Source organism: Cheilinus undulatus, linkage group 9 (genome assembly GCF_018320785.1).
Source record: "Cheilinus undulatus linkage group 9, ASM1832078v1, whole genome shotgun sequence".
NCBI classification, from domain to species: domain Eukaryota; kingdom Metazoa; phylum Chordata; class Actinopteri; order Labriformes; family Labridae; genus Cheilinus; species Cheilinus undulatus.
In genome coordinates, this window is record NC_054873.1 from 39,088,747 (window position 1) to 39,104,089 (window position 15,343).

General features: G+C 38.4%; 1 protein-coding gene across 1 annotated transcript in view; it reads right to left on the reverse strand.

The window, feature by feature from the left end:
- The window catches only part of slc7a5 (solute carrier family 7 member 5), a 33,890-nt gene extending 31,527 nt beyond the window's left edge, over positions 1–2,363 (reverse strand). The window contains exon 1 of the mRNA XM_041796368.1: positions 1,483–2,363. Coding sequence (XP_041652302.1) covers positions 1,483–2,077 — 595 coding nt within the window. The 5' untranslated portion in view covers positions 2,078–2,363. The remainder of the gene's footprint in view (positions 1–1,482) is intronic.
- Between the last annotated feature and the right edge of the window lie 12,980 nt (positions 2,364–15,343).

The following is a 15,343-nucleotide window of genomic DNA, read 5'->3' on the forward strand; positions in this document are numbered from 1 at the left end:
ATTAACTAAAGCAGCAGGTTCTCTTCAAAGCCCCTAAATCAGGTCAGGGCCACAACAGAAAGACGAGACAGAGCACAATGAGGCTCTGTGTTAAAAAGACCAAGACAAAAAGAGCCTGACTACAGTGAAGGGCTAGTCCCACATTCACTTACAGACATGAAAAATGCTTATAACCATACTTACCCAGGTGGTGCACACATGTATGTGTGTTGCATTAGAACATAAAACTTACAATCTTAAATCTACAAATTCCAACTAAAAGAGATCAAAATCATCCACTTGGGTGCACACAAAATAGGTAATGGTGTGTGTGTGTGTGTGTGTGTGTGCACACAAGTGGAGCTCTGCCCCATAGCCCTACTATAACCCTGACCACCAAACCTCAATTCCAGGCATGCACACACACTCATGCATACACGTGAAAAGCCTAGCCCCTCAGTCCATGGCTTTTATGTCATGTGATCCAACGAAGGATTTATCCTTAAGTCCATCAAAAGATTAGACATTAGTGTTACTAGTGGCCACCACACTTACAGGACACAAAAACAGACATACAACATCAAAGAAAAACTATGGATTCAGGTGGAGATATAAAGGCCACATGAGGTTTCTCTATGGGGTGGTAATTAAAAAAAAATCCTCAAATAAATGATCATTTTGAGGTTATGCTGAAATATGTGTAAAAACACGACCACAGAATAACAGTTTAGGGTAAATTAAGTATCAAGAAAGACAGTTAAATAGACTAAATACACTTTCAGGTCAATCTTTCGGAATTAATAGATATTTTCCTTTATGGTAAAAAGTAACTTATCACAGTAATTAACTGTAACTTTAACTTATCACAGTATTTTATTAACTCTGTAAGAAGATTCAGTATCACACATGGTTATGTGTGATAAGATTCAAGAAAACATAAACTTTTTAAACACAAATTAAGACTGAGTTTTCATAATTCACGAGTACTAATTTAAAAAACATACTTCAATGGGTTCAATTAATTCTACAGATTTTCTATATATTTTACGTACATTTAAATTTAGAACAAGAACAGCTTTCTTTTCGTGAACCAATCAAACTTGTCATGAAGAAGGCCTGTGAGTTATTACGTGCGAAAATACTGCATACATTATTTATTAGGAAATCAGCTAGTTTATGCGCATTGGCATCTAATAAAATAACCGGAGCTGATGTAATAGCGCGGAACTTTTACAGCACTTCATTTGAGGCTGCGCGCGAGAAGTGTATTCTTGCATCGCACGTGTTCGCGCAAGATATTGGGAGGATGATCATGTAAACTGATGTGGTGTCCAAGACTTTTTATTCGTCAATTACTCCAGAGTAAATCTCTTTAGCAGAACACAATTTCCCACACTGACACTGATATTTTTATTAAGTCAAATGTCAACAAAACAAATTTAACGGCTGTTAAAGCCTCATCCCAGGCGGCATGACTCGGCTCGGTTTAGATTGAGTACTCACGGATGCAGAGGCAGGCCACAACCTTGGCTCCGTTTTCCGGCACCGGGCAAACGGGGAACAGGGGCTTGATGAGGTAGGTGGCAAAAACGTAGGCGACGATGTATTGTGAGGACGGCCGAATGATTAGCAACTCGATCCAAAGTTTTAGGAAAGCTATCAGTGAGCCATACACCTCCAGGATGTAGGCATAGTCCCCACCGGACTTGGTGATGGTAGTCCCCAGCTCCGCGTAACACAGAGCCCCCACGGTGGAAAACACTCCGCACACCGTCCATACGACCAGGGACAGACCCACAGAACCGGCCTCTTTAACCACGCCGGTTGGTGTGACGAAGATGCCGGAGCCTATTATCGTGCCCACAATTATGGCCACGCCGTTTAACAGGGTGATGGTCCTTTTTAGGGCAACCCCGTCCTCAGCTCTCTCTTCTCCGGCGGCATTGTAGGGGATATTGCCCTCACTTCCTGGTCCTCCACCATGACTTGAGTCCCCCTTTTCCCCGCTGCTTGACGAGGCGAGCATCCTTTCTGTGATCTGTTTGTCCTCCTCCCTGTCACCAGAGGAATTTGAGTTCCTCTTTTTCATGACTGACATTGTCGGGTAAGTTTCCTCTATTTTTAGTCCTTGCTGGGGGTACACAAAGCTTGCAGCTTGGTCGACAGTCGCTCTGTTTTTAAGGTTCTGTTCTTCCCTCCGGTCGGGTATGTGGTCTGATACCGGCCGGAATCAGCCACTAGTGGTCCGCGTTGTCTGTTGGTGTGAGTCAGAGCAGCGTGGTTTTAGGGCTCTATTGATGTACAAAGAAACTGAACAGGCACTATGGCCCTCCTCCGTCAAGGCCAACCCCTGCTGGTAGTGCAACGTCTTCCTATGGATGGTTGAATCCGTTTGGTCTCTTCGCCCTCTAGCGGCGAAAGGTGATCCTACCGCTCTACGGTTAGGCGTTCAAATAGACTTGGCACATCCAATTGACTTGTATATGAGGGACCATATGATGGATTCCAGTCTCTGCATAATACAACAAGGAAGTACTTACGTTAAGCGGTCGACCAGTTTTTTAATCAAAGCACCTAAACAAGCTGGTCTGGTTTTACGGTGTTGAGTGTCAAGAGGTACTCTAAAAATAGCCTTAAAGGAAATGCTTATCAGTAATGGGATGTCAGAATCTTGTTTCATTAGAGTAAAGCTCTGCATAGCCTATTTTAAGTAGTCTAGTGTGTATCTTTATTAGTCATCAGAAATAAAGGTTGTCATACACTTAAATCAAGGAAAGATGAAATCTACAGACAAAATACCAATTCCATACACAGAAAATGGATGCTATTCGATGATATCTCCCTCATTAGGGACATTACCCAATATATGATATATGCATCAAACTGCTAATGCATTGGCATTCACAAGATTTAAAACACTGCTTACAATGTTTTCCAAAATTACATTAAATTTATGAAGGTTTTTTCTTTTTAGTCATTCTCACAAAGCATAACTATTCAGTCTTCACAGGCTACTTACTCAAGATCATCCAAAAAGTGCTAGAGGAAAAAAAAACTTTAGATACTATAAACCTAAAAAAAATCTCTTTAATGTCAAAGTGAGAACCAATTTCTACATCACAATGTCAATGAAATAAAAATATGTAAGGTTAAATAAACGATTGAATAAATATGCATCCCCTGACTAATTCAACAGAGATTCAGCCAACTGGTTCTAGTAGTCTCACAATTAATGAACTGGGGATAACCTGAGTGCAATGAATGGATCTCAAGTGACTGTAGTATAAAGACTCCTGTGTCTGGAAGGTCCAGTAACTAGTAAATCAGTATTCCTGGCTCCCATTATACCATGAAGACCAAAGAACAGTCCAAGCAACCCGGAGAAAAGGATCTTGAAAAATATTTTCAAGGCACTGAACATCCCTGGGAGTTCAGAGGAGAGAGAGCAGGAGGAGTGGGCGAACCTGGGTGTGTGAAGCAGCGTGGCACAGAGAGGAGCTGATAGGTTGATAGGTAGTTTAAAGCTGTGGCTCTTCTCTGTATTTCAGCAGTAATCTTAACAAGAAATTAAACTAAAATGCAGTTGGCCTACCCTGGAATCACTGAAACTCTCCATCAGCTACTAAATTAACCTTGCAAAGCATATGGATATGCCCGTTTCCATGTTTCTCTCTGGTGAATCCATCTTGCAAAGCTCCCATCTGAACCGTTTGTGCCCGGTTAGAAAGTGACAGGACCAATCAGCGATGAGGGGCAGTACTTTTGGGCGTGGTGGAGTCTTGACGTAAGCAGCAACAAGAGGCCGGTGCAATTATGGTGTAAGAGATTAGTGTGGATGCTGCTAAAGTGCCAGTTTTATCAGAACTTGACAACATTTCTTCATTAAAAGAAGAATAAAGAACAGCATTGAGTTTTTTCTTTTCAAAAACGACAAAAGTCATGTACAGACATTTCTAAAGTCACCATGGTTCGCGTTATGCAGTTTTCTATGGAGTTTACTCCTTCGTTAGGGGTGCAGCTCTGTAGCAGCTACATCACGTGTTTTGTTGCTCTGATTGGCCCATAAAGATGTGACAGACAGAACGTTCATCCAATCACCCTCTGAGTTTTTTTTCGAAGGCTCTACCCTTTCCCAAACGCTGCCTATGAGTGATATATCAGATGGATGTGTGAAACGCATCCATCTGGAATGCCAGGTTATGGCTGAATAGCTTAGACTCATCATATTAGCTGCTGTTGCTGCTGTACAGTAATTCTCCTCAGTCTTGGACAGAGAGGTAAAACTCTTTAAACTCAGTTAAAGATATCAATCCAACATTGAAATCAGTTAAAACCTTTATATGATGTGTACAAATGTCACATGGAGAAAATTTGAATTTTAGTTTTGAGCAAGAAAAATGAATTAATCCAGTCCTTTAAAAAGATAACTATTTACTTGATAGCAGTATAAGATAGATGTAAAGATGTAAAGTTCAATTAAAACATATTTTCTCATTTTTTACCCTAAATACACAAGTAACCCTGTTAATATAACTAATAATATTGATCAAGAGTGTGGTCATTGAGAAGTATTACTGTATTACAGTACACTACAGTGAAAAAGTATTTGCCCCCTTTCTGATTCCTGTTTTTTTTTTTTTTTGCATATTTATCATACTTAAATGTTTCGGCTCATCAAACCAATTTTGATATCTCACAAAAACAACCCAAGTAAAAACAAAATGCAGTTTCTAAATGATGATTTTATTCATGAAGGGGGGGGGGGGAATCCAAACTTATCTGGCCCTGTGTGAAAAAATAATTGCCCCCTGAACCTAATAACTGGTTGTGCCACCCTTGGCAGCAATAACTGAAATCAAGTGTTTGCGATAACTGGTGATGAGTCAACTGGTGAATTACTTTTTCACATAGGGCCAGATAGGAAGGGTTTTTTTTCCCTTAAAGGGGACATATTTTACCCCATTAAGACAAGTCTATATTAGTCATAGGTCCTCAAAACATGCCTATGAAGCTTGTTGCTGATGAAACACTCCAGTATTGGATTTGGCAGATCTGTTTCAGCCCTGCTCAGAACGAGCTGTTTCCATGGCTTTAAATGTTAATGAGCTGTCTGACTCCGCCCCCTGATCACACCCCTCTCAGGAAATGGATGTGGCACTTCTGATGTTACAATATTACAGATGCTTTTATCCAAAGTTAAGGACTTCACTGAGATTTGAATCATTGATCCCCGACCAAAGTCAGCAGGGTAACCCACTGAGCTAGCATCTCTCAGCTGTCAGCTAAGAGGGAGATAAGAGCGAGGAGGATGGAACTTTCTTTCAAGCAGGGAGGGCCAACCAAACCTGGGAGCGGTGCTAACTCACCACATGATGTCATGAGGGGAAAATCTGAGAACAGCTTATTTCAGCACACATTTTCTGAAAGGGGGGGTTCTGGAACTTGAGGGGATTGTGGACAGGCCAGGGGCACATATTTTTGTTTAAAAAAAGCATGAAAAAGTGATTTTTGCATAATATGTCCGCTTTAATAAATAAAATTATCATTTAGAAACTGGATTTTGTATTTACTTGGGTTGTCTTAGCGAGATATTAAAATTAGTTTGATGATCCGAAACATCTAAATGTTGTATTTAAATATGCAAAAAATGAGGAATCAGAAAGGGGGCAAATACTTTTTCATGACACTATGTTGTTAATAACAACATCAACAATAATTATAATAATCTGCTTTCCTTTTCTATTTGCTGCTCTTGACTTGATTTAAGAGTTGAAGTCTGCCTCAAACACTTTTGTGCCTGTGTACAAAAAAATAATCAATCCAAACTTATCAGCTGAGAACCACTGAAAGTACCTCTGTATCCTTACAGTCAGACATACACTGACATACATAAACACCATGGGGGAGAGAAAGGCTTTTTAGAACTTCCTTAAAAATCATGGAAACAACAAGTGAGGAAGTCTTGTTTAGTTATTTTGAGCTGTTTTTAAGGTGAATTTATGTGCACCATAGAATGGCATTTAAATCTACCATACATCTATTGTCTGAAGCACACCACTTGTTTTTCACTTGTGATATTTTTCGAATGATTTATGTTCCTAATAGCATCTCCAATGAATGTATAGCTCAAAGTCCTGGCTTGCGAGTATATTCTTTATATGTTTTTGTTTGACTGGTGTTTCACATTTCCGTTCCTCAAGTGTGTCTTGTTTTAGGGCCCTAATAACCTTGTGGTTTTGTCTATGAGCCCCATGTACAGAGGCTTTTGACTTTTTTAAATTTACCTTTTTGTATAAAAGCAACCTACTGAGACTGCAAAGATAAATAAGATGGTGCAACACTGGCACTACTATTGGAAACTTTATTAGTAAAAAGATCATACTGTTCTTTATACATAGTCAAGTCATGTTTTCATCTTATGTTTTATATAAATTAGCTTTTGGCCCAATAGTGAAATTGGTCTTCTTTTAACCAGATGGTTAGGGGTTCAATCACCCGCTCTTGCAGCCATAAAGTGTTCTTTTGAAATAGACTGAACACCAAATTACTCTTACCGTATACCCAGTGACATACGCATGAATAGAATGGCAAGTGAACAGTTGGACACTGTACAAAGCAGGCTTTTTGTTTTGTTGGCACACTTCTTCCCCCCCATTTCGTTTTTGTGTCTTCCTAAAATGTCAGCGTCACACTGATTCAGAGTTTATAATCCAGAGGTTCTCTCTGTTCTCAGTGTTGGTCCTACAGATGCGTCATACTGAATGTTAACTGATGTATTTTCATGACTTTCTTTATCTTCTATCTGTAACAGTCATGATGGCTTGGTTGAGCTCTAATCATGCATTTTATGAAAAGGAAAAAGATTTCTAACATACCAGATGGTAATCTGGCAACCCACCAGAGATGGGGACTCGAGTCCGCAACTTGGACTCAAGTCGCACTTAAGTCGCACACACCAGTGACTAGAGACTTGACTTGGACTTGAGCGCAAAAGACTTGAGACTCAACTCGGACTCATGGTTTGAGGCTCATGCACAATCTTTGTTTTTTAATTTTTTCATCATGGTCTCGTGTTCCCCTGTCACTCATTGTCCTATCGTCCCTTGCCCTTTGACTGTGCATCTATTACGCAGCAGTGTCGGCTGCTCTCCTCTCATCCTCGTCTGCTTTCATGCTGCATTACAGTGACACACACAAATGCGACACTCTCACACACATCTACACTGAAATGCACACTAACATGTCGGTAGTGTAGACTTCAGGCTCCCCTCTGTTGAGAGCAAAAGTTTCAGAATACTGGAGGATAAACACTTGAACTTTCTCCTCTAAAGCTCCTCTCTGACCATGGAGGACCAGTGCATCAGTGCTGTTTGTGTGCGCTCCAGCTGTGTGTGTCTGTGTCTCTGCATGAGCAAGGGGTGTGCACTATGTTAAAAAAATAATTGGTTAATATTCCCTTAATTCTATATAATTATGGAGAACAAATAAATATTAAAAACACCGCATTTGAGCTTAATTTTACACATATAAAGACCCTTACACACCTTTCTGAGTGAGAATTAGAAATGCCAACCTGCTGCAGTTTTTATTTTTATTTTAGAATTACTGGTTCTTTAACACGGTGTTTTATTGTTAGTATAAACTTAATACCCATTAAAGAAATACATCTGACAATAACAAAAACATTAAATCTGCAATGTCTCAGTGACTGTCTCTATCAGTGAAGTATGACACATGTCTCTGTAGTGTTTCATAATGTACACAGAGAAGAGCTTTATTAAGAGGAGAGCTTATACTGATCATGTCATACCATTGGAAATGCTGAGTAGCTAGTAACCATTAGCCACAGTGGATGGTGTGAAAGAGTTAATGTCAAGCACCAGTTAGTTGCTAATGAATACAGAACAGGCTTTCCTTAGGACAATGCAGTGGTTTAAGCAGACTGGATATCATAGAATGCTCATTACAACCATAGAAGCCTTGAGACTTGACTTGGACTTGCAAAAAATGACTTGTGTGCATCTCTGCTACCCACTCTGGAGGATTAGTAGGATTTTTTATAACAAGAGTATGGAAAGCTGCTCTCATGGGAAAATATTTGTGAACAAAGACGTGACACTGTGGTGTGGTTGTGGGAAAGGTCATGTTGTCCTGGCAATTTTTTTCATCTACTCTGTTTCCAGCTTCTCTTTTCTGCACTTTTTGTGGATTCACTAATGTTAGAAAAAAAAACAATCTATCCAGCTACCAAAGATTCAGAACACTTCTGTCAAATTTGAAGACTTGGTATTGCTAACCTTCACACACTGTTTTAACATTTGACAGCAGCAAAAACACCCTGGGCCGTCATTCTTTTAACCTGAAATTGGATGACCTTTTCTAACGTGACCTAAAATACACAAAAAGTTTTGTTCACTGAGGCTGTTTCAGGTCGAATTTGACCCCAATCTATTGAGATGGATGTTAGATCAACAGTGTGGATCAAATCAAGGAAAATGTTGGTTTAAAGGATCTTGACACTGAAACTCTTCAGGCCATGTTTTTGTGTATTTGCTCTGAAACAGTGGTGATAGAGTTCAAGGGGGACCTCAACACTGTCATGAGAACTGTCTGCTCCCAAAACTGAGTGTAGTAAAACTGAACAAATACACTGTCCCTGCTCTCAGAAACATTTATTCAGGATCAATCATGCATTTATTAATGTGGCATATGCAATTCAAACATTCTAAATAGATCTGTGTTTTAAAATTTTGTTTAGACACTTATTATAAGTGAATTCTTGGTCTGGGTCGAAATTGACCTGGACTGTGAAGGCACAAAATATAAACAGTATGTAAGGGTTAAGAGATGCTCGGATGGGAATGGTAACTCTTAAGCTGTCCCAGCGTCTTCTTTGTTTTATTTAAAACAGAATTTTATTGAATTTTTAAAGGGTCAATAAAGAATACATACAGTTTGCCATCTTTTGTGTTGCATCAAGAAAAAAAAATATTAATAATTACAATGTCAAATGGTAAGGTTGAAAAAAGTAATAATAATTTAAAAAAATAATAATACTGCCATCCATGTCATAAATAGATACAACTCTCAAAGTTGCCCACCTTAACTACCCACTTTTGTTACCCACCATTTGCATAGTCACTTTTAGTTCTACCCAGTAATGACACTGACCAGATGAAGATTGTTGGTCACTCAGTAATCTAACAATTAAGGGTAAGTTTAATTAACTCAAGGTTTATTAACAAAATAGTGTTTAAGTGGTAAAACAAAAGATATAAATTAAGGACACTCATGAGTCTGCAGTAGATATGTTTGGCCATTTTATAGAACTTTGGCCCCTCAGCACCAGCTGAGTCAGTTCCTCTGGCAAATACACAAACAAAGGAGACCACATCTCTGTGAAGTATCTCTTCATTTCCCTTCAGTACTGCACTGATTCTTTCGAGAGGGAGAACCCTAAATATCTCCCTATACCACAATGTGGCAGTTGGGGGCTTATCTTTTATCCAGTCAATCAGAATACATTTTCTGGCCAGTAGTAGTAACTTGTCACAAAGTTTAAATTCTAATTATGTTAAAGTTACACTCTTAGAGGGAAGGCCAAGAATGTAGAGGCCTGGCTCTCTCTTAAGTTTCACCTTAAAGATGCTGCTAAGCTCCTGAGATATTGTACTCCAGAATCTTTGAATCAGTTTGCATTGCCAGAGGTAATGATAATAGGTGCCAACCTTGCTTTGACATTTGTTACATAAGGGAGAAATCTGGCGATCCATTTTGTGCAGTATGTGAGGAGTTAGATGCAAACGGTGAAGTATTTTATACTGTGTCTCTCTTAACCTGTTACAGGTAAAGGTTGATCTAAACACTCTGATAGCTTCCTGCCAATCATCCTCAATATGTTCAGTATCAAGATCTTTCTCCCATTTTTGTGCATTATTTGTTACACCGCCTAAGCTGAGAGAGCTCAACAATGAATAGAATGCAGAAATAAAATGTGAGATACCTTTTCTGTCCAGAAGAAATTTCTCAATAACATTGAATAAAGCTGTGTCTGGATGGGGTAAGCTTTTTGATTTGATAAAATTTCGGACCTGGAGATAACCATAAAAGTGATCTTTAGGGATGTTAAACTTTGACCGTAGTTGTTGAAAAGTCATAAGTATAAGTCTCCCAACAGTTGTATCCCATTATCATGCCACTGATCAAAGATGCTAGGATGAAGTCCTGGCAAAAAATCTGGATTTCAAGTGAGAGAGGTCAGGAATGAAGCACAGGCGCCCTGACCCATATGCCTATGGATTTCCCACCACACTCTGATTGTATTATAAATGACAAGGTTATTCTTGATATCCCTAGATATCTTCTTTCTATCCCCCATGACCACACTCCACAGCCACAAAGGTAAAACAGACCATGATTCTAGGCAGGGCTTCGGCCCGAGGTGAGCATGTAACCATTCCCATAAGAAGCGGGCATGGTATGCTCTGTTGTAAAGAATTATGTTGGGCAAGGCCAAGCCTCCTCTGTCAGAGGAGAGCTGTAATGTTTTCATTTTCTGTCTTGGTTTCTTGCCACACCAAATGAATCTAGCAAATGCTCTTTCTATATCAATAGCCATTTTCCTGAAAATCCATAATGGTAACATTTGTAAGGGATACAGGATACGTGGAAGGACATTCGTTTTTATTAAACTTGTACAACACATTAAGGATAAGGGGAGATTGTGCCATCTTGCCAAATCTCTTTTTACTGTGTTTAATATTGGGGAGAAGTTAAGTTTCCATAGCTCTGTTAAGTCTGGAGGGACCCTTATCCCAAGATAAGTAAAACCCGTGGGGGACAATTTGAAAGGACAGCTGGGGGTTAAAGTTAAATGAGCAGAGTCACCTAGTGGCATGGCCTCTGATTTACTGAAATTAATTTTGTAGCCTGAAAAGGAACTAAATTCTTCAGTGCAGTGGAAAAGGTGATGATACTACGCCGTTAGTTTCATTGTTTTATTTAAAGAATTCCTTGTCTGTGTGCAGCTGTGAATTGAGCTTTCTTAAATTATTATTTTGCTCTCAACAATGTATCTAAGAGCTTTAACTGTTATTGAAAGAAGGGTTGCTTGTAACAAATCCAAAGAGAATTATCTCAAGCTGTACGGTGTTTAAGGGTCTTTTGGCTCCGTTTTCCAGCCTTCAACTTAAAATCTTTCATTAACTCACAGTGGCTGTCAACACAAAAACCAAACCTCACTAAATCCACTTTTTTGTTTCCTACATGTGCAACAGGACAAAATGTAACAGGTGGCAAAGTTTAGCATCCAATAACTAGATGGACGGATATAGTATTTTGACCATGAGTTTTTCAAACATGAACACAATCAATATGAGAATCAGTATCAAGTCGTCATTCATAAAGTGAGCAGATATATGAGTAATGCATGCTTATGAAACCTTGAATCTACTGATGCTGCACTTTAATGGGGATCATTTGGATACAGCTGAGAATAAATATTTCATATTAGGAATAAGAAAATACACTGTAACTCCTTTGTAGTTGAAAAAAATGTACCTTTTTGTCAGAGCCTACCATTGTCAAAGTCTGTACAGTAATGCTGTAAGACACAGGTAGTTTGTTGGAGCATGTCACTGTAAAATTAGGTGCACTCATAACTGGGTTGCAACAATCCAGTTTAGACAGGAAGAGTCAAAGGAAGGATCTCACAAATGGAAGTCCATTGTCCAAAATATCTAACAAATACATCAGAGACTAAAGTGAACAGAGAGAAATTAAACAGAAGAACATGAGGAGAAAGAGATGCTGGCTTTGATTTCAGAGGAAAGGGGCCTCTCATTGTATGGTTCTGTTTATCTGCCTCTATAGAGAGCTGTAGACATTCATTTGTTGTTGATCTAAAACAATGCCTCTCAAGAAGAGAGCAGAAGGACAGCAGGAATATACGTTCTTTAATTGGAACCCGCCTTTAATTTTTTTTTTTTCTGCTTCACTGCAGGACATAAACAAGGCCACGGTGTGTGGACTTAAAGTACTGTATGCTTGGAAAAAATATGGAAATGGACATTTAAAAATCAAATTCACATGTTGTACAATTAAACCTACAGCAGTTTTATAACACGTTTAAAAGTTGTGCTTATATCCTACCTTCATCAGAATGAAAGAAATGCAGTGTGCATGTTTAGAGGACAGCTTTAGATGTCTCCAACTTATTCTGTTAGAATCAATTGAGTGAATTTTTGGCTATTTAGCAATTTAAGTTTTTTTTAGCATTTAGAAATCACATATAGGCCACATTCACTTTCATAAAGATGGTACTTTTGATTGCGAATAAGCTTGTCTCTGGAGCATGTGTGGCAAGGGCAGCAGTAGGGATGGCTCTTCATCAACATGAAACAGGAATCTGTCTGACCTGACAACATCATGTGGGGAGTTTTTTCACAGGAAATATAGATTGACACTTTGATCATCCAAAGGAAACACATTTCACTAAAGGGCCAGTGGCTTGAGAATATACAATTATAAACGAAGTAATAACTTTTTTTTTTAATGAGCAAACCAGTTGGTTAAGATTAAAATGTACAACTTATTATCTGTCAGGTAATTTCAGTAAAAATTGATAAAACACCGGATAATGGCAGAAGTAAAAGTTAATGGCAAGTGGCTGAGGCAAAAAAAAGCAGATAAGTAAATGCATTTCATATAACATGCCTATAACATTGTAATAAATATTTAAATATTGTATAATATCTATGAAATAACTGTATACCACAAACCAGACTTACCAAATGACTGTGTGAAGAGGGACTCATACCAGGACATAAAGGTGTGTTTACAAGGACAGCTTGAGGGTATATACAAAGTCTGATGAAGAACTAGAATAAGCGCGTACCCTCATTTTTTTTTTTTTTTTTTTTTTTGGGTTTCATTCCATATTCTTAGTACACTGGAAACTAAGTGACAACCCTCAGCCATAAAGAAACCATTACAACCAGGTAAAAAAGCATGTAAGCTGATAATGTAACAATGATGCATAATGTAACAAGAAAGTATAACAGAGTGAGTCAATGATTTATGGATTAACATGGTTATTGCTTCACAATAGAGTGTAGTCTAAAAGCCTTCTTTCAATAGTTGCTTGCAACTATCAAACATTTTTCTCATTTTTTTTTATTGGTACTTATTTTCCACTTGATCTGGTTTTCAGCATATCCCAGTGTATCTACATAGCAACCCCTAGAGATTGTAAGTTAACTGCACTTTCTTACACATTTTTAGACATTTTGAACTTTCTGGGTGGAAATCGTTGTGATTGGCTGGTTAAGATTTGTGGGTGGTGCCTGCAGGGAGCAGTGTCTAAAGCCCGCCTCAACCCTCAGCTCTTAATGGAGATACAGCTGCAGCACTGGATGGTTTCTTATGGCTCTATCAAACAGGAAATTGTAGGTCTATAGCAGGTAAACTACCTATGGGATGGTCCAGGTCATAGCCAGCCCTAACTATAGTATAATGGTATTTCACAAAATGTTGTGTTGTTTGTATCAGTTCACATGTGCTTGAGCACACACACACACACACACACCACACACACACACACACACACCATAAATTATTGACTCATTCTATAATAGAATAAAATTACCACATTATTAGGAGAAAAATATTTGCTTACTTTAGAATATAACTGATGCAAAATGTAGCACCTGCATTTTGTTACATTATTGATCAGTTGATACACGAGTTTTTGTTATATTTTTCTTGATACATAATGCGCCGTTGTTACATTATATGTCACTATTACATGATCATTTTTTACAAAGCAGAAAGAAAGACTGTTCCAATCAAATACATCATTAAGTCTGTGCACAATGGTAGCTTTTCTTCTACTTTGGGTTTTAGGGCAGGTTTCAACCATGACTTGGAGGTGCATACTGCCACCTACTGTACTGCTGTAGGCAGAATGAATTCTATACTAATCCAAAAAACCTGTTGAACAAAGGAACTTTACCTTTTGATATGACCTTAATAACATATTCTGTAACATCCCTCTGTATTTCCTTTACTCCTCTTGTTGTTCCCAGTATACCCCCAGGGCTCCATTTTCTTCCTACCATACTTATTTTTTCAATTAGCCTGATCCACTCTTTCCTGTTGTTTTTGCTGTATATTAATGTGTGCTCTGTACTCTTTGGGTTGTTCATCCTGATCATCAATCTGATTGACTTTTATCTAACAAACAATATTTTCTGTACCCCTGAATGGTCAAATGCCACTCTAGTTAAAACCATCTTCTACCCCCTTTTCTTTCTAATCACATCTTTTGTATTGAAATTTTGTTTATTGCAGTACTTCCTTTCGTTAGTAATTATGTCCCATCTGTCCTTCTTTTTCTGCATCTTTTTTATCCACACCTTAGTCTCTCCTTTACCAAATGATATATTTAGAATATCCTTCATGTTGGTTGATGTTGCTATTTTGTCTGATGTGTCATTTCCTTTAATACCTGCAAGAGCAGGTTTCCAGCAGAATCTTACATAAATGTGAAGTTCACGCAAACTGAATCAACTTTTAAGAGTCTATAGTATTAAATCTTCTTTGTTGGATTTTAGCTTCAGTCTGCCTCTTAGCCTCTATACTGCCATAGAACCACTTCTGCCTGACTCAATTCAGATTTCTTAAGGTGATGCAAAGGATTTTTCAGTTATACTGCAAAGTTTAGCATTCCTAGCATATTCCATCTCAGGAATTTGAGCATTTTTGCATAATAATAACTACAATGAATAAAAACCAACACAAAAGAAGAAAGGTAAAACCCTGGATCTGTTTTCCCCATGTTTTCAGACATTCTTGTTCATACATTATAGAGCGACATCTCTTTTACAAGCAGGCCTGATCTACTATTTTCTGAAGAAAGTTACTGTGGTTAAATTGCTGGTTTAGGTTTTTGTAACACTATTGCTTTTGTTAATATAAAGGTTGCTTAATTTGGCAATCTAATGTTCACCAAAAAACCAAAACACCTAGCCACCAAAGTACTCCCACTGCTGCATCAGTGACATGTAAACGTATGGATACAGATGAACTGCAACCTTCACCATCAGTGTGTGAATGTGGCATAGTGGGTGTGAATGGGTAGTGTGACTTGTGGTGTCAGAGTGCTTTGAGCAGTCAAACAACTAGAAAAGAGCTTCATTGTAAACCATATTGTTGCACAAGAGAGGGAACTGATTCCTCTATAAAGAAGACCAGGCGATAGGAAGCACGTAAGAGTTAATATTCTCTTCAACACCTGAAAAAAAACAACTGACCAGTATTTTTGCAAACCAGTTTCTTTTCATTTTATTCCCCCAAACAGCAACAT